The sequence below is a fragment of the Cottoperca gobio genome, unplaced genomic scaffold, assembly GCF_900634415.1.
Source record: "Cottoperca gobio unplaced genomic scaffold, fCotGob3.1 fCotGob3_309arrow_ctg1, whole genome shotgun sequence".
Classification (NCBI taxonomy): domain Eukaryota; kingdom Metazoa; phylum Chordata; class Actinopteri; order Perciformes; family Bovichtidae; genus Cottoperca; species Cottoperca gobio.
Genome location: NW_021166919.1, coordinates 1,394 through 21,328, shown reverse-complemented (window position 1 = coordinate 21,328; position 19,935 = coordinate 1,394). Strand labels below are relative to the sequence as shown.

The window sequence follows — 19,935 nt, the reverse complement described above, 5'->3', positions numbered from 1 at the left end:
GTTTTCTACTTCAAATAAAGTTAAATTCAGCTACAGAATAAAAAGAGTGATTAATCATTAAACTTGTGTTAAATCCAACGACAAACTACAACATCTGGGAAATAATTGAACAAACTGTAATAAACCTAAACAGTCACACGCCAGCAGATAAAATGATCAAGTGAGTTCATATTAAAAATTCTTAAGTTGCCTATAATAACTATAATAAGTACAATCTTAACAACTAAAACAGCTCTTTAGTATGAACATAAACATCAAAAGCAACAGTAAAATAATTAAAATCATTCCTTTATTTTTAAGTCCCAAAATTGTGAGTAGTTTCAGTCGTTAACTACTCAACGATTAGATTAGATTCACCTTGTATCTGTATCCGTCAGGAGCGATAACCACGTGACAAGACAACTGAAGCCCCCTGCCCCCCTCAACCTCAGGTAATAAAGAAGCCCCCCCCCTCTATGTGGCTCTCAGGTAACTGAAGAGGGCGCTGAGCCCCCCCTCCAGCACCTCCTTCACAGGCTTCATCAGCGGGTTGTGGACGATGTGGAGTCCTTTATCCAGAGGGTGGCAGGCCAGCTTCTCCAACCGGGACAACAGGTGCATCTCCTGGAAACACCCCCTCCCCCACCCCATCTAAAAACACATTTCAACTTCACATAGATTTCAAACTTGAGAAGTGTCTTCACAACGTTTACCTGCGGAACATCCTTAATGTCGTTAAAGTCCAGGTTCAGCAACTCCAACCTGAAGGTGATCAGATGGTGCCCCTGTCAGGTGTGTCAGGAGGTTTTACTTATGCCTTGGTGCTTACAGGTGGAGGTGTCACATGGTGAGGTGGAGTTACTTGATGAGGTGGTGTTACCTGGTGAGATGGTGTTACCAGGTGAGGTGGAGTTACCTGGTGAGGTGGAGTTACCTGGTGAGATGGAGTTACCCGGTAAGGTGGAGTTACCTAGTGAGGTGGAGATGCTTGATGAGGTGGTGTTACCTAGTGAGGTGGAGTTACCTGGTGAGATGGTGTTACTTGATGAGGTGGTGTTACCTGGTTCGGTGGAGTTACCTGGTGAGATGGTGTTACCTGGTGAGGTGGAGTTACCAGGTGAGGTGGAGATACCTGGTGAGGTGGTGTTACCTGGTGAGATGGTGTTACCAGGTGAGGTGGAGTTACCTGGTGAGGTGGAGTTACCTGGTGAGATGGAGTTACCCGGTAAGGTGGAGTTACCTAGTGAGGTGGAGATGCTTGATGAGGTGGTGTTACCTAGTGAGGTGGAGTTACCTGGTGAGATGGTGTTACTTGATGAGGTGGTGTTACCTGGTGAGGTGGAGTTACCTGGTGAGATGGTGTTACCTGGTGAGGTGGAGTTACCAGGTGAGGTGGAGATACCTGGTGAGATGGTGTTACCTGGTGAGGTGGAGTTACCTGGTGAGGCAGCAGAGGGATTTAGGCAGCGAGTGGAGGCTGTTTCCCTCCACGATGAGGATCTTGAGCTCCACCAGAGCCTGGATGTTCTCCGCCAGGTTCTCCAGACAGTTACTGGCCAGGTGGAGGAACACCTGCAGGGACGGAGGAGGCTGACAGGTGAATGATACATTCATTCATTAAATCACTTCTAAACTCCTGGCCTTTAACAGATGTCTGCTGACGTTCAGCCTCTGCAGACGCACCAGAGCCTTCAGGTTGTAGACGCAGCCCGGGATGTGAGCGATGCGGTTGTGACTGAGGTTCAGTTTCTTCAGGCGGGTCAGACCGGACAGCGAGGCCGGCAGCGAGGACAACTGGTTGTTGGCCAAACTCAGAACCTGAGAAACAAAACATCTGTTTACACAGCTGGATTCAAATATCACTTGTTCCTCACATGTCTGTTGTTTCAGCTTCAGGAGTCTACAGCGAGCAAGTGTCTTCATCAGTATTTAAAGTAGTAGAAGTGTCTTCATCAGTATTTATAGAGGTAGAAGTTTCTTCATCAGTATTTATAGAAGTAGAAGTGTCTTCATCAGTATTTATAGCAGTAGAAGTGTCTTCATCAGTATGTATAGAAGTAGAAGTGTCTTCATCAGTATTTATAGAGGTAGAAGTTTCTTCATCAGAATTTATAGCAGTAGAAGTGTCTTTGAGTTTTATTTACGCAAATGAAAAATGCGCTTATAAAGTTTCTTATTATTATTATTAATTGTCTTCATCAGTATTTATAGCAGTAGAAGTGTTTTCATCAGTATTTAAAGCAGTAGAAGTGTCTTCATCAGTATTTATAGCAGTAGAAGTGTCTTCATCAGTATTTATAGAGGTAGAAGTTTCTTCATCAGAATTTATAGCAGTAGAAGTGTCTTTGAGTTTTATTTACGCAAATGAAAAATGCGCTTATAAAGTTTCTTATTATTATTATTAATTGTCTTCATCAGTATTTATAGCAGTAGAAGTGTTTTCATCAGTATTTAAAGCAGTAGAAGTGTCTTCATCAGTATTTATAGCAGTAGAAGTGTTTTCATCAGTATTTATAGAGGTAGAAGTGTCTTCATCATTATTTAAAGCAATAGAAGTGTCTTCATCAGTATTTATAGAAGTAGAAGTGTCTTCATCATTATTTAAAGCAATAGAAGTGTTTATCAGTATTTATAGAGGTAGAAGTGTCTTCATCATTATTTAAAGCAATAGAAGTGTTTTCATCAGTATTTATAGAGGTAGAAGTGTCTTCATCATTATTTAAAGCAATAGAAGTGTCTTCATCAGTATTTATAGAAGTAGAAGTGTCTTCATCATTATTTAAAGCAATAGAAGTGTTTTCATCAGTATTTATAGAGGTAGAAGTGTCTTCATCATTATTTAAAGCAATAGAAGTGTCTTCATCAGTATTTATAGCAGTAGAAGTGTCTTCATCATTATTTAAAGCAATAGAAGTGTTTTCATCAGTATTTATAGAGGTAGAAGTGTCTTCATCATTATTTAAAGCAGTAGAAGTGTCTTCATCAGTATTTATAGCAGTAGAAGTGTTTTCATCAGTATTTATAGAAGTAGAAGTGTCTTCATCATTATTTAAAGAAATTGAAGTGTCTTCATCAGTATTTATAGAAGTAGAAGTGTCTTCATCAATATTTAAAGCAGTAGAAGTGTCTTCATCAGTATTTATAGCAGTAGAAGTGTTTTCATCAGTATTTATAGAGGTAGAAGTGTCTTCATCAGTATTTATAGAGGTAGAAGTATTTTCATCAGTATTTATAGTAGTAGAAATGTCTTCATCAGTATTTAAAGTAGTAGAAGTTTCTTCATCAGAATTTATAGCAGTAGAAGTGTCTTCATCAGTATTTATAGCAGTAGAAGTGTTTTCATCAGTATTTATAGAAGTAGAAGTGTCTTCATCATTATTTAAAGCAATAGAAGTGTCTTCATCAGTATTTATAGAAGTAGAAGTGTCTTCATCAATATTTAAAGCAGTAGAAGTGTCTTCATCAGTATTTATAGCAGTAGAAGTGTTTTCATCAGTATTTATAGAGGTAGAAGTGTCTTCATCAGTATTTATAGAGGTAGAATTGTCTTCATCAGTATTTATAGAAGTAGAAGTGTCTTCATCAGTATTTAAAGCAGTAGAAATGTCTTCATCAGTATTTATAGCAGTAGAAGTGTTTTCATCAGTATTATAGCAGTAGAAGTGTCTTCATCAGTATTTATAGAGGTAGAATTGTCTTCATCAGTATTTATAGAAGTAGAAGTGTCTTCATCAGTATTTATAGCGGTAGAATTGTCTTCATCAGTAGAAGTGTCTTCATCAGTATTTATAGTAGTAGAAATGTCTTCATCAGTATTTATAGTAGTAGAAGTGTCTTCATCAGTATTTATAGTAGTAGAAATGTCTTCATCAGTATTTAAAGCAGTAGAAGTGTCTTCATCAGTATTTATAGCAGTAAAAGTTTCTTCATCAGTATTTATAGTAGTAGAAGTGTCTTCATCAGTACAAGTGTCTTCATGAGTATTTACAGCAGTAGAAGTGTTTTCATCAGAATTTATAGCAGTAGAAGTGTCTTTGAGTTTTGTTTACGCAAATGAAAAATGCGCTTATAAAGTTTATTATTATTATTATTATTAATTGTCTTCATCAGTATTTATAGAGGTAGAAGTGTCTTCATCAGTATTTATAGAGGTAGAAGTGTCTTCATCAGTATTTCTAGCGGTAGAAGTGTCTTCATCAGTATTTATAGAGGTAGAAGTTTCTTCATCAGTTATTATAGCAGTAGAAGTGTCTTTGAGTTTTGTTTACGCAAATGAAAAATGCGCTTATAAAGTTTATTATTATTATTATTAATTGTCTTCATCAGTATTTATAGAGGTAGAAGTGTCTTCATCAGTATTTATAGAGGTAGAAGTGTCTTCATCAGTATTTGTAGCGGTAGAAGTGTTTTCATCAGTATTTAAAGCAATAGAAGTGTCTTCATCAGTATTTATAGCAATAGAAGTGTTTTCATCAGTATTTATAGAAGTAGAAATGTCTTCATCAGTATTTATAGCAGTAGAAGTGTCTTCATCAGGATTTATAGCAATAGAAGTGTTTTCATCAGTATTTATAGAAGTAGAAGTGTCTTCATCATTATTTAAAGTAGTAGAAGTGTCTTCATCAGTATTTTTAGCGGTAGAAGTGTCTTCATCAGGATTTATAGCAATAGAAGTGTTTTCATCAGTATTTATAGCAGTAGAAGTGTTTTCATCAGTATTTATAGCGGTACAATTGTCTTCATCAGTATTTAGAGTAGTAGAATTGTCTTCATCAGTAGAAGTGTCGTCATCAGTATTTATAGCGGTAGAATTGTCTTCATCAGTAGAAGTGTCTTCATCAGTATTTCTAGTAGTAGAAATGTCTTCATCAGTATTTAAAGCAGTAGAAGTGTCTTCATCAGTATTTAAAGCAATAAAAGTGTCTTCGTCAGTATTTATAGCAGTAAAAGTTTCTTCATCAGTATTTATAGTAGTAGAAGTGTCTTCATCAGTATTTATAGAGGTAGAAGTGTCTTCATCAGTATTTGTAGCGGTAGAAGTGTTTTCATCAGTATTTAAAGCAATAGAAGTGTCTTCATCAGTATTTATAGCAATAGAAGTGTTTTCATCAGTATTTATAGAAGTAGAAATGTCTTCATCAGTATTTATAGCAGTAGAAGTGTCTTCATCAGGATTTATAGCAATAGAAGTGTTTTCATCAGTATTTATAGAAGTAGAAGTGTCTTCATCATTATTTAAAGTAGTAGAAGTGTCTTCATCAGTATTTTTAGCGGTAGAAGTGTCTTCATCAGGATTTATAGCAATAGAAGTGTTTTCATCAGTATTTATAGCAGTAGAAGTGTTTTCATCAGTATTTATAGCGGTACAATTGTCTTCATCAGTATTTAGAGTAGTAGAATTGTCTTCATCAGTAGAAGTGTCGTCATCAGTATTTATAGCGGTAGAATTGTCTTCATCAGTAGAAGTGTCTTCATCAGTATTTCTAGTAGTAGAAATGTCTTCATCAGTATTTAAAGCAGTAGAAGTGTCTTCATCAGTATTTAAAGCAATAAAAGTGTCTTCGTCAGTATTTATAGCAGTAAAAGTTTCTTCATCAGTATTTATAGTAGTAGAAGTGTCTTCATCAGTATTTCTAGCAGTAGAAGTGTTTTCATCAGTATTTAAAGTATTAGAAGTGTCTTCATCAGTATTTATAGCGGTAGAAGTGTTTTCATCAGTATTTAAAGTAGTAGAAATGTCTTCATCAGTATTTATAGTAGTAGAAATGTCTTCATCAGTATTTAAAGCAGTAGAATTGTCTTCATCAGTAGAAGTGTTTTCATCAGTATTTAAAGTAGTAGAAGTGTCTTCATCAGTATTTATAGCAGTAGAAGTGTCTTCATCAGTATTTATAGCGGTAGAATTGTCTTCATCAGTAGAAGTGTTTCCATCAGTATTTATAGCGGTACAAGTGTCTTCATCAGTATTTATAGCGGTAGAATTGTCTTCATCAGTATTTAAAGCAGTAGAAGTGTCTTCATCAGTATTTATAGCATTAAAAGTGTTTTCATCAGTATTTATAGCGGTACAAGTGTCTTCATCAGTATTTAAAGTAGTAGATGTGTCTTCATTAGTATTTATAGCAGTAGAAGTTTCTTCATCAGTATTTATAGCATTAAAAGTGTCTTCATCAGTATTTAAAGCAGTAGAAGTGTCTTCATCAGTATTTATAGCATTAAAAGTGTTTTCATCAGTATTTATAGCGGTACAAGTGTCTTCATCAGTATTTATAGCGGTAGAATTGTCTTCATCAGTAGAAGTGTTTTCATCAGTATTTAAAGTAGTAGAAGTGTCTTCTTCAGTATTTATAGCAGTAGAATTGTTTTCATCAGTATTTAAAGTAGTAGAAGTGTCTTCATCAGTATTTATAGCGGTAGAATTGTCTTCATCAGTAGAAGTGTTTTCATCAGTATTTATAGCAGTAGAAGTGTCTTCATCAGTATTTATAGCATTAAAAGTATCTTCATCAGTATTTATAGCGGTACAATTGTCTTCATCAGTAGAAGTGTCTTCATCAGTATTTATAGCGGTAGAATTGTCTTCATCAGTAGAAGTGTCTTCATCAGTATTTATAGCGGTAGAAGTGTCTTCATCAGAATTTATAGTAGTAGAAGTGTTTTTAGGTTTTGTTTACGTAAATGAAAAATGCGCTTATAAATAAAGTTTATTATTATTATTAATTGTCTTCATCAGTATTTATAGCAGTAGAAGTGTCTTCATCAGTATGTATAGCAGTAGAAGTGTCTTCATCAGTATTTATAGCAGTAGAAGTGTCTTCATCAGTGTTTATAGAGGTAGAATTGTCTTCATCAGTATTTATAGCAGTAGAAGTGTCTTCATCAGTATTTATAGCAGTAGAAGTGTCTTCATCAGTATTTATAGCAGTAGAAGGGTCTTCATCAGTATTTATAGCAGTAGAAGTTTCTTCATCAGTATTTATAGCAGTAGAATTGTCTTCATCAGTATTTATAGCAGTAGAAGTGTCTTCATCAGTATTTATAGCAGTAGAAGGGTCTTCATCAGTATTTATAGCAGTAGAAGTTTCTTCATCAGTATTTATAGCAGTAGAATTGTCTTCATCAGTATTTATAGAGGTAGAAGTGTTTTCATCAGTATTTATAGAAGTAGAAGTGTCTTCATCAGTATTTATATCAGTAGAAGTGTCTTCATCGGTATTTATAGAAGTAGAAGTGTCTTCATCAGTATTTACAGTAGTAGAATTGTCTTCATCAGTATTTAGAGTAGTATAATTGTTTTCATCAGTATTTATAGTAGTAGAAGTGTCTTTATCAGTATTTATAGCAGTAGAAGTGTCTTCATCAGTATTTATAGTAGTAGAAGTGTCTTCATCAGTAGAAGTGTCTTTATCAGTATTTATATCAGTAGAAGTGTCTTCATCAGTATTTTCAGTACCTCCAGCTGTGTACAGGCCCCCAGCTCTTCAGGAACCTCTGTCAGTCGATTCCTGTAGGCGAATAAAACTCGGAGTCTCCTCAGCTGTCCGATCTCTGCAGGCAGGCTGCTGAGCTGTACACAACAAACAGCTTTAAACATCCCGCCTGGTGATCTAGTGTTCAGTCTGTGTTTATAAGCTGTTTCTTTTCTCTCTGATAAAGTTTATAGTTCGGGCTGGCAGTATTTCATAGTTGTTATTGTTTCTATTCTTTTTATTAATCATATTTTATAGTCGTTTTGTTTTCGTTTTAATATAATAGTGTACTTAATCTGCACACACAGATCTGTTACAATGAGTCCTAATGGTTAGTTTTGGGGAGTTTCTCGTTATGCTCCAAGGGTCTGAGGACACGGGGGGGTGTAGTTTGTAAAGTTGGGACGTATAAATAAAGTTTGTGCTCAAGTGTCTCTCAGTTGAAGGTTGGTGGAGGACGGAAACTGGATCCTGGAGGATTAGAGGGGGATTATGATCCTTATTTATCCAGGACACAGCTGCTGGGGGGCTGCCTTGCTCACAGGCACGCTGACAGCATTGTACTTGTGAAGACTTCAGTTTCAAGACAATCACGAGATAACGAGACATTTGAAAGAGCAGCTGCACAAGATCAGTTTCCTGCTCAACTGCCATGTGCCGACCGACGGGGACAAAGTGCTCAGAAATACTCTAAATATCAGCATCAAAATGTACTTAAAGTACCAAAAGTAAAAGTTCTCATTCTACACAAAGGTCTAAATGATATCATTATAATTATTGATGCATTTATGTTTTCCATCTCTTTCATGTTGCAGCTCCTTTACTTTATAAACGCCGGGAAGCTTGTGAGTTTCACTAACAGATCAATAAAGTTTTATCTTTAAACACAGGATGAATTATTTGTTGATTATTTTTATGATTAATCTGAATCAGTCAAAGTAACTGAAGTTATTAAATACATTTAGTAAAAGTACAACAGTTTAGAAGTATGAAGTGGAAGAAAAGAAAGTACCTTAATATTGTACTTAAGTGCAGAACTTGAGTAAAAGTACTTAGTTACTGTCCATAGGGTTTAAGTTTCAGTTCCTCAGAGTCACTGCGAGTTGTTTTCAGATCACCTTCTCGTGAACACGATATCTCAGGAACGCCACGAGGGAATTTCTCCAAATTTGGCACAAACGTCGACGTGGACTCAAAGATGAAGTGATGAGACTTTAGTGGGTAAAGGTCAAAGGTCACTGTGACATAACTGAGGAATTCATACGCTAATTATGGAAAATTCACACAAATGTCTAATAGGATAAATATGGAAGTGAAGACACTTAGGACGGGGGGGACCTGACCGGTTGGTGGATGTTTCGCGAGATCTGTTTCACCAGTTATACATTTGAAGTGTTGGGATAAAAGAATATAGATATGTGTAAAAAAGTAAAAGTAAAAATGCAATAATAAGAAAAATATGCATTAATGTAAGTATTAGCTGAGTCTGCAGAATATGTGCACACATCTGGTTCAGCCCCAGGACACAGGATGAAAGGGGCTTTTTCCTCACTACCAACACCCACCCCCCTTTCCTGTTGAAATAGTACGGATATTTGTCCTCCTGCGCTCTTATTGTCGACTTAATGTTTTACTTTATAAATATACATTAGAACCTAAAACTTCACTTAGTTGAATTTTATTGTATTTCTTTGTTTGTTTCCCTGTTTGAAAAAATTGCTATTTTGCTTCAATAAAAACATATTTTAAATTAAACATATGCGCATGTGTACCTGGTTGCCCCACAGGTTGAGGACCACGAGGTTGGACAGCAGAGCCAGCGGAGGAGGAAGAGCCTTCAGACTGTTGAGGGACAAATTCAGCTTCTCAAGCTCCAGCAGCTCCCACAGCTCCTCTGGGACCTCCTGCAGGAACAAAACTGCTCAAATTCAATAGAACTTTATTAATACAGCCCAATACCACAAATTACACCTTTGACTTAAAGCAAGGCAAGCCTGAGCCGGCCCTAAATATACCAAAATTACTATCAATGCTCATAATAATGCTACAATCACTGCTCGTATTAGTACTGATAAAACTATCACTGCTCATATTAATGCTACTATCACTGCTAATATTAATGCTACAATCACTGCTCATATTAGTACTGATGCTATTATCACTGCTCATATTAATGCTACTATCACTGCTCATATTAGTACTGATGCTACTATCATTGCTGGTATTAGTGTTGATGCTACTATCACTGCTCGTATCAATGCTGATGCTACTATCAGTGCTCATATTAGTACTGATGTTACTATCACTTCTAATATTAATGCTACTATCACTGCTCGTATTAGTACTGATGCTACTATCGCTGCTAATATTGATGCTACTATCACTGCTCGTATTAGTACTGATGCTACTATCACTGCTAATATTGATGCTACTATCACTGCTCGTATTAGTGCTGATATTACTATCACTGCTTGAATTAGTGCTGATGCTACTATCACTGCTCGTATTAATGCTGATGCTACTATCACTGATCTTAATAGTACTGATGATACTATCACTGCTCATATTAGTACTGATGCTACTATCACTGCTAATATTGATGCTACTATCACTGCTCGTATTAGTGCTGATATTACTATCACTGCTCGAATTAGTGCTGATGCTACTATCACTGCTCGTATTAATGCTGATGCTACTATCACTGATCTTAATAGTACTGATGATACTATCACTGCTCATATTAGTACTGATGCTACAATCACTGCTAATATTAATGCTACTATCACTGCTCATATTAGTAGTGATGCTACTATCACTGCTCATATTAATGCTACTATCACTGCTCATATTAGTACTGATGCTACTATCATTGCTGGTATTAGTGTTGATGCTACTATCACTGCTCATATTAATGCTACTATCACTGCTCATATTAGTACTGATGCTATTATCACTGCTCATATTAATGCTACTATCACTGCTCATATTAGTACTGATGCTACTATCATTGCTGGTATTAGTGTTGATGCTACTATCACTGCTCGTATCAATGCTGATGCTACTATCGCTGCTCATATTTGTGCTGATGCTACTATTACTGCTAATATTAATGGTACTATCACTGCTCATATTAATGCTACTATCTCTGCTCATAGTAATGCTACTATCACTGCTAATATTAGTACTGATGCTACTATCACTGCTCTTATTAGTACTGATGCTACTATCACTGCTCGTATTAGTGCTGATGCTACTATCACTGCTCGTATTAATGCTACTATCAGTGCTCATATTAATGCTACTATCACTGCTCGTATTAATGCTGATGCTACTATCACTGCTCATATTAGTACTGATGCGACTATCACTGCTCATATTATAACTGATGCTACTATCATTGCTGGTATTAGTGTTGATGCTACTATCACTGCTCGTATTAATGCTGATGCTACTATCACTGATCTTAATAGTACTGATGATACTATCACTGCTCATATTAGTACTGATGCTACAATCACTGCTAATATTAATGCTACTATCACTGCTCATATTAGTAGTGATGCTACTATCACTGCTCATATTAATGCTACTATCACTGCTCATATTAGTACTGATGCTACTATCATTGCTGGTATTAGTGTTGATGCTACTATCACTGCTCATATTAGTACTGATGCTATTATCACTGCTCATATTAATGCTACTATCACTGTTCATATTAGTACTGATGCTACTATCATTGCTGGTATTAGTGTTGATGCTACTATCACTGCTCGTATCAATGCTGATGCTACTATCGCTGCTCATATTTGTGCTGATGCTACTATTACTGCTAATATTAATGGTACTATCACTGCTCATATTAATGCTACTATCTCTGCTCATAGTAATGCTACTATCACTGCTAATATTAGTACTGATGCTACTATCACTGCTCGTATTAATGCTACTATCAGTGCTCATATTAATGCTACTATCACTGCTCGTATTAATGCTGATGCTACTATCACTGCTCATATTAGTACTGATGCGACTATCACTGCTCATATTATAACTGATGCTACTATCATTGCTGGTATTAGTGTTGATGCTACTATCACTGCTCGTATCAATGCTGATGCTACAGCACTGCTCATATTAGTACTGATGCTACTATCACTGCTAATATTAATGCTACTATCACTGCTCATATTAGTACTGATGCTACTATCATTGCTGGTATTAGTGTTGATGCTACTATCACTGTTTGTATCAATGCTGATGCTACTATCACTGCTCATATTAGTACTGATGCTACTATCACTTCTAATATTAATGCTACTATCACTGCTCATATTAGTACTGATGCTACTATCACTGCTCATATTAATACTGATGCTACTATCATCGCTCGTATTAATGCTAAAGCTACTATCACTGCTCGTATTAATGCTTCTTATTCAGGCTTGTCACAGCAGAAACAGTGAAATAATTCACGTCTTTGTGAAACATTTGCTGTGACATGAGAGAGAAATGTGGATGTTGGTTTTGTTGAACACTGATAATATGATAATAGGAAGTTGTACGTCACAAAGTCACAGCTGTTCGTACCTTCAGGCCTCGGCGAGCCAGACTCAGGACGTTGTATCCAAACTGTCTGATGGTGATTTGACGGATTCTGTCTGCTGAGGTCAGACTGCCCTCCTTCCCCACGCTCCTCTTCTCCTTCACCTTCTCTTTACAAGCCACTCCTCCCATCACTCCCTCCTCTTCCCCGAAATCAGATCACACCTCCTTCTGTTGATACTCAAACACGGTACAGAAGTCCAGACTGGGATGAACAGACTTTATAGTCCAGATGTGTCTTTATTGTCCAATTTTGTCTTCATAGTCCAGATGTGTCTTTATAGTCCACTTGTGTCTTTATAGTCCAGATGTCTTTATTGTCTACTTGTGTCTTTAAAGTCCAGATGTGTCTTTATAGACCAGATGTATCTTTATCGTCCACTTGTGTCTTTATAGACCAGATGTATCTTTATCGTCCACTTTTGTCTTTATAGTCCAGATGTGTCTTTATAGTCCACTTGTGTCTTTATAGTCCAGATGTCTTTATTGTCTACTTGTGTCTTTAAAGTCCACTTGTGTCTTTATAGACCAGATGTATCTTTATCGTCCACTTGTGTCTTTATAGTCCAGATGTCTTTATAGTCCAGATATAAGTAAATACATACTTAAATAATATATATTTAAATGTATATATAAATAATAAATATGTATATATATTTCCCCTTATAGAAGTATTGTACAAGATTACGAAAAACGCTTTTTATCCAATTAATAATCGATTGACAGATTAATTATCACAATAGTCGCTGCATTCTTACATTTCTCTAGTTTGGTGGACGATCAGATGTGATCTGGAAAACAGAAAAGGCAGAATTACAAAAGGTTTGAAATAAATGGAAATCTGTTTGTAAAATATCACAAAAACTAAATCCTGTAAAAGTCATGCAGGTATAAGATGTTTTTATACGTTTTCCACATTCCAATAGTATCTTTACATCAGTGGCATGAAATGGTCTTTAAACGTTGTAATCGTTGTAAATATATTGTAGTTCTCTCTGAAGTTATCAGAACAGTAAAGGTGTGGACGGATTAACAGCAGCTGATCATCCAGAGACGCACAACACATCGATGTTTCATGCATCATTATATAAATAAACAGTTATAATATAAACATTATTATAGATTTCATACCACATCAAAGCCTTTAAAGAGCTGCAGAAGAAACATCCCAGACATCCGAGTGAAATCCTCATAAAGGTTGTTCAGTAAAGGTGTAAGAAGATCTCTCACTCTCACACACACACACACACACACACACACACACACACACACACACACTTGCTGCTGTCAGTCAGCAGCGGCTTTGACACCAAACTGACCAATTATGTTGTTTGTTTTGCTGTAAGAACTTTTCAGATTCTTTACTCCACAACAACGTAATCTGCAAAGTTAAAGTATTTATAGTAAAAGTATTGATTCTGCAGCAGTCAACTTTTCATGAGTTTCTCAGAAAAACCGTTTTCAGCTTTGTGTCGATAACATAATTATTTACTTCACTAATCATTTGACATTTTTCAAAATGTTTACTAATAATTCTTCTGTATTTTTTAGACATGAAGTAGTTTTATTAATATATTTTACTATTCATTTTCACATATTTTAAATATTTTTCAGATACATCACAAACATTTAAGAGCTTTTGGACATTCGCCAAATATTTTGACATTTTCCAGATTTAGTCACATATTGTATTAATAATTATATTTATAGTTTATTTATTCTTTTCACTAATTTTGTTCACATATTTTACTGATGAGTTTTAGACATTTTATTTTCTTTACATATTTTTCAGACATTTGTCACTTATTTTGTTTCACATATTTTATTAATAATTTGGGATAATTATTTATATTAAGGAGAATTTTGTCAACACAAAGGAACACTTCATGCTTCAGTATCACAAACGTTCAAGAATGTAATATTTAGTTTAACAGCTGTGTGTGTGTGTGTGTGTGTGTGTGTGTGAAGGTGAATGTCACACTTTCAGTCTAATAATAACAGTCAGTGTTTAGAAAGTCACTTGTTTATTTTTAACTATTAAAATAAACTTAAACTCTATAATGTAAATAAATAAACGTAACTGCGTATATTAATAAATTCTGTTTAATAATCTGGGATTTATTTACAGCAACACAACTTTATTTAAATGTCATGGAGAGACAAGCGGAGTTAGTGCTGACGTGGAGTTTCACTTTAGTTTATGTTTGAAAGAAAGTTTGCAGAAAGATGTGTAACTACACCATCAAAACCCGCGCATGAACAAGGAAATAAATTATGCAGCATAAGCAGATGTGTCGTGCCTGGCTTAGCCGAGAACACATCTTTGTTACGGTCAACAAGCTCCATGCACTCTTGGCGTTGCTGGGGGGATAGGTCTGGGCCCACCTTTATGTCCTCTCTTGGTGGTGTTCCTGAGTCTTTCGGGGGTAGACAACTTAATAGAACCTCAGCTGGATGCCACTTCTTCAACAGGTTCACATGATAAGTCTGTTCCGGTTTTCTCCTTCCTGGTTGCTTTACTCTGTAGTTCACTTCCGACACTCTTTCAATGATTTCGTATGGCCCCTTCCAAGTGGCTAAAAACTTGCACTCAACCGTGGGTACCAGTACCAGCACCCGGTTTCCTTGCTCGAACTCTCTGGGCTGCGCAGGGCGGTTGTAGGACACTTGCTGTTCCTTTTGAGCTTTTTCCATATGTTCTCTGACAATAGGATAAATGGTAGCCACCCTGTCTTTCATGGCCTCTACGTGCTCCATAACAGTGCGGTGAGGACAAGGCTGTTTCTCCCAAGATTCCTTAGCTAGGTCAAGAAGACCCCTTGGTTTGTGAGAATACAGGAGCTCAAAGGGTGAGAAACCTGTAGAAGCCTGAGGCACCTCCCTAACGGCAAACATCAGGTAGGGGAGGAGCTGGTCCCAATTGCGACCATCTTTTTCAATTGACTTCCTTAGCATGGATTTTAGTGTCTTGTTGAACCTCTCTACCAGACCGTCCGTTTGTTGGTGGGTATACTGATGTTCTGAGGTGCTTGATCCTTAGGAGGGAGCACAGGTCCTTGGTGACCCGAGACATAACGGGGGACCCCTGGTCTGTCAATATTTCTTATGGGATCCCAACTCTACTGCACAGGAGGAACAGTTATTTGGAGATATGCTGCGCCGTAGCCTTTCTGAGGGGAATAGCCTCTGGATAACGGGTAGCATAGTCCACCAGGACCAGTATATACTGATGCCCTCGAGCACTTTTGGGTAGGGGACCAACAATATCCAAACCAAACCACTCCCATCCCCTTGCTCCACACCTTCCAGCACTCGAACATTACGTAAAGCATTTATCTATGTAGGATCTTTGAGCTGAGAAGTTCCATACTGGCCTGAAAGTGGGGGTGTTCTTTCCACTTCCTGGTTGTTTTCCTCACTTGATGGTTGCAGGTTGATTCCTCAAAGCTCCTGCCCCTCCCCTTCAGAGGCTTCCTCAGTGTCACTGGATGATGCCGCAGCACCAATTAATGCGTTCACTGGAGAAGGATTCTGTGTTAAACTAGCCCTGGACATAATCTTAGAACCGCTTTTCTTATGCTTGCTCTTACCCCTGGGCTGTGATACCTCCCTGGACCGTCTCTCTTGTATTTCCCTCCAAAGTCTGTGGAACAAGGGGCAATCTCGACCTATTAGGAGTGGGACTGGCAGGGCATCCAGAACCCCCGCGTTGACTTCACACATGCCTTGTGTTGTCACCAGCTTCAAAGTACTAGTAGGGTACTGGCGAGTGTCACCATGAACACAGGAAACTGGTCGGGTCTCTTCCAGGAGCAAGACTGTTCCCTCCATTAAAGATTTGCGAACTAGTGTAAAGTTACTTCCGGAGTCCAACAAAGCTTCCACATCTTAGTTATTTAGCTTCACGGGGCACATAAAAGCTGGGTGTTCTGTACCCTCCATCAAGGAAGCATAGAGGTGTGCAGGCTGGCCGCCCGAGGATTCTGCTGTGCGCATTAGTTCATCCACTTTGTCACATTGCCATGAAATATGACCCATGTCCCCACATCTGTAGCATCTCCGGGTGTCCCTGTCCAGAACTCATCTTCTTTGTTCTGGCTCCGCCTGATACCGTCCCTATATATTAACCTGCCTGGTTGCGTTACCTTGAGTAGGTTTTTGGGGCTGTGGATGAGGATTTGCTTGACGTCCTTGAGGGATGTGTTGATCCTTTTTCCCCATGCGGAGCATTTCATTAGTAGCCTGAAACTGTTCAACTGCCTCCACCAAGGCACTAGCTGTGACAGGAGCACTGTGGCTGATAACCCTCTTTGCTTCATAGGGTAAGGCTCGTAAATATCGATCCACAACAATGGTTTCAGCTATGGCTGCTGCAGAGTTTTTATCTGGATCCAGCCACCTCTTTGCAATACGAATAAGCTCATGCATCTGTGTCCGGGGGGGTTGGTCACTCCTAAAACCCAAATTATGAAATCGCTGAGCCATTCCAAACTTGGTAAGTCCTATTCTACTCAATATTTCCTGCTTCAGGAAATATTCAGTAGAATAGGAAGAAATCATAATTATTGGCTAAGTCTTGAAAAGCTTTCTGTGACTCCCCAGCCAGGAACGGGGCTAGAATACGACCCACTGGTCTTTAGGCCATTTTCATCTGGTTGCTGTCGTCTCAAATGCATGGAGATAGGCCTCTGGATCATCGGTGGTTCCCATTTTAGGTAAGAAATCACTGGCCCGGATTATGGAGTCGGAGGCTGATGGCCCTGCTCCTTGAAGCTGGCTCTTCTGTAACCTGAGTTCCTCCTCCTTTAACACATTTGATTTTCTTTGCTCCTCCAACAGAGCCCGGCTAGTCTCTACTCGGAGCTGGGTGCTCTGAGCTAGTATCTTCAACATTTCCTCCATCTTGTTTTCACTGACTTCCAATAGTGCAAAGCAAATGGTCAAATCTGTAATGGACATTCGTTCTCACCCACTCCTCCTATTTAGCATTCTCCACCATTGTGATGTCTTGAGAGGTCGGGAGCTTTCCTCTGGGAGCTCTGGAGGTGTGGGTGCAGGAAATGAAGACAGCCAAAACGTAGTTGTCAAACTTAAATCCGGTGTATTTAGTCATTATACAGGTTAACTTCTTCAACAGACAAAACAAAACAGGTATTCAACTCAACACCTCTAGTTGTATTCTCTTCCCCTCAGGCGTTGTCTCCCTTCTCTCCACTGTCTCCTTCCTCTCTTTTAACTGCTGTACTAGGGCAATCAGCTGATATGGTACAGCTGGGCAGCCACTTGTAATCACTGCTGCAATATATATATATATACATACACATATATATATATATATACATACACATACACATATATACACATATATATATACATACACAAATATATATACATAAACATACATGTATATATACATATATATATATATATATATATACATACACATATATATACATACACATATATATACATATACATATATATACATACACATATATATATATATATATATATACATAGACACATACATATATACATATATATATATACATACATATATATACACATACATATATATACATACACATACATACATATACATACACATACATACATATACATACATATATATACACACATATATATATATATACATACACATATATATACACATACATATATATACACACATATATATATATATATATATATATACATACACATATATATATATACACATACATATATATATATACATATATATATATACATACACATACATATATATATATATACATACATACATACATACACATATATATATATATACATATACATATATATACATACACATATACATACACATATATATACATACATACACATATATATACATATATATATATACATACACATATACATACACATATATACATACACACATATATACACACATATATATATATACCTCTCTGGGAACCATCACCTTATCGTGGTGGAGAGGTTTGTGTGTCCCTATGAACCTGAGAGCTGTGTTGTCTGGAGCCTAGTGCTCCTGGTAGGGTCTCCCAAGGCAAATTGGTCTCAGGCGAGGGGCCAGACTAAGAATGGTTCAAAAACGACTTCATGAAAGAAAGGGAAAGGAAAGGAGAGACCCTGCCCGGAGGAAGCCCGGGGCCCCCGTCTGGAGCCAGGCCGAGAGGGAGGGCCCGACAGCGAGCGCCTGGTGGCCGGGTTTGCCACAGAGCCCGGTCGGGCACAGCCCGAAGAAGCTACATGGTGCCTCCCATCCATCCATCCTGTGGGCCCACCACTCATGGGAAAAACCGCTGGGGTCGGGTGCGCTGTCACACGGGTGGCAGTGATGGTCAGGGACCTCGACGGACCAGACCTGGGCAGCAGAGGCTGGCTCTGGGGACGTGGAACGTCACCTCTCTGTGGGGGAAGGAGCCGGAACTAGTGCGGGAGGTGGATCGCTACCAGTTGGATCTGGTGGGGCTTACCTCCACGCACAGTCTTGGCTCTGGAACCGTACTCCTAGATAGGGGTTGGACTCTATTCTTCTCCGGAGTTGCCCAAGGTGTGAGGCGTCGGGCCGGGGTGGGGATACTCACTAGCCCCCGGCTGAGCGCCGCTACGTTGGAGTTTATCCCGGTGGACGAGAGGGTCGCCTCCCTACGCCTTCGGGTTATGGGGGGGAAAACTCTGACTGTTGTTTGTGCCTATGCCCCAAACCGCAGTTCTGAGTATTCGGCCTTCTTGGAGACCCTGAATGGAGCCCTGCAGGGGGCTCCAGTAGGGGACTCCGTAGTCTTGCTGGGAGACTTCAACGCACACGTGGGAAACGATGGAGACACCTGGAGAGGCGTGATTGGGAGGAAGGGCCTTCCTGATCTAAACCCGAACGGTCGTTTGTTGTTGGACTTCTGTGCTAGTCATGGAATGGCCATAACAAACACCATGTTCGAACATAAGGATGCTCATAAGTGCACGTGGTACCAGAGCACCCTAGGCCAAAGGTCAATGATCGATTTCGTAATCGTATCATCTGATCTGAGGCCGCATGTTTTGGACACTCGGGTGAAGAGAGGGGCGGAGCTGTCGACTGATCACCATCTGGTGGTGAGTTGGATCAAGGGGTGGGGGAAGACTCTGGACAGACCTGGTAAACCCAAACGGGTAGTGCGGGTGAACTGGGAACGTCTGGAGGAAGCCCCTGTCCTGGGGGATCTTTAACTCACACCTCCGGCGGAGCTTTTCGGCTATCCCTGTGGAACCTGAGTAGGCGATGTTCAAAACCTCTATTGCGGAAGCTGCGGTGATGAGCTGTGGTCTCAAGGTCTTAGGTGCCTCAAGGGGCGGTAACCCTCGAACACCGTGGTGGACCCCGGTGGTCAGGGAAGCCGTCCGACTGAAGAAGGAGTCCTTCCAGGTTATGTTATCCGGGAGGACTCCGGAAACAGTTGCAGGGTATCGAAGGACTAGAAGGGCGGCAGCTTCTGCCGTGTGGCAGAAGCTGCCGCCCTTCTTTGCCTCTGACACCAGAGGCAAAGCAGCGGGTGTGGGAGAAGTTCGGAGAAACTATGGAGAAGGACTTTCGGTCGGCACCAAGGTGCTTCTGGAAAACCATCCGGCACCTCAGGAGGGGGAAGCGAGGAACCATCCAAGCTGTGTACAGCAAGGGTGGGACCCTGCTGACTTCAACTGAGAAGGTTATCGGCCGCTGGAAGGAGCACTTTGAGGAACTCCTGAATCCGACTAACACGCCCTCTATGGTTGAGGCAGAGCTGGAAGCTGATGGGGGATCATCGTCAATTTCCCTGATGGAAGTCACTGAGGTAGTCAAACAACTCCACAGTGGCAAAGCCGCAGGGGTTGATGA

The 19,935-nt window shown here is 38.9% G+C and overlaps 1 protein-coding gene across 1 annotated transcript; it reads right to left on the bottom strand.

The window, feature by feature from the left end:
* Positions 1–453: 453 nt before the first annotated feature.
* On the bottom strand, positions 454–13,240 carry LOC115005462 (leucine-rich repeat-containing protein 30-like). Its single transcript, XM_029427288.1, has 9 exons — positions 13,185–13,240; positions 12,812–12,844; positions 12,039–12,627; positions 9,221–9,352; positions 7,433–7,546; positions 1,663–1,797; positions 1,418–1,551; positions 693–741; positions 454–603 (listed from the first exon to the last, which is right to left on the bottom strand). Exons 3-9 carry the CDS (start codon positions 12,183–12,185, stop codon positions 454–456), a joined length of 861 nt encoding a protein of 286 aa, XP_029283148.1. The 5' UTR covers positions 12,186–12,627; positions 12,812–12,844; positions 13,185–13,240.
* Positions 13,241–19,935: the final 6,695 nt, after the last annotated feature.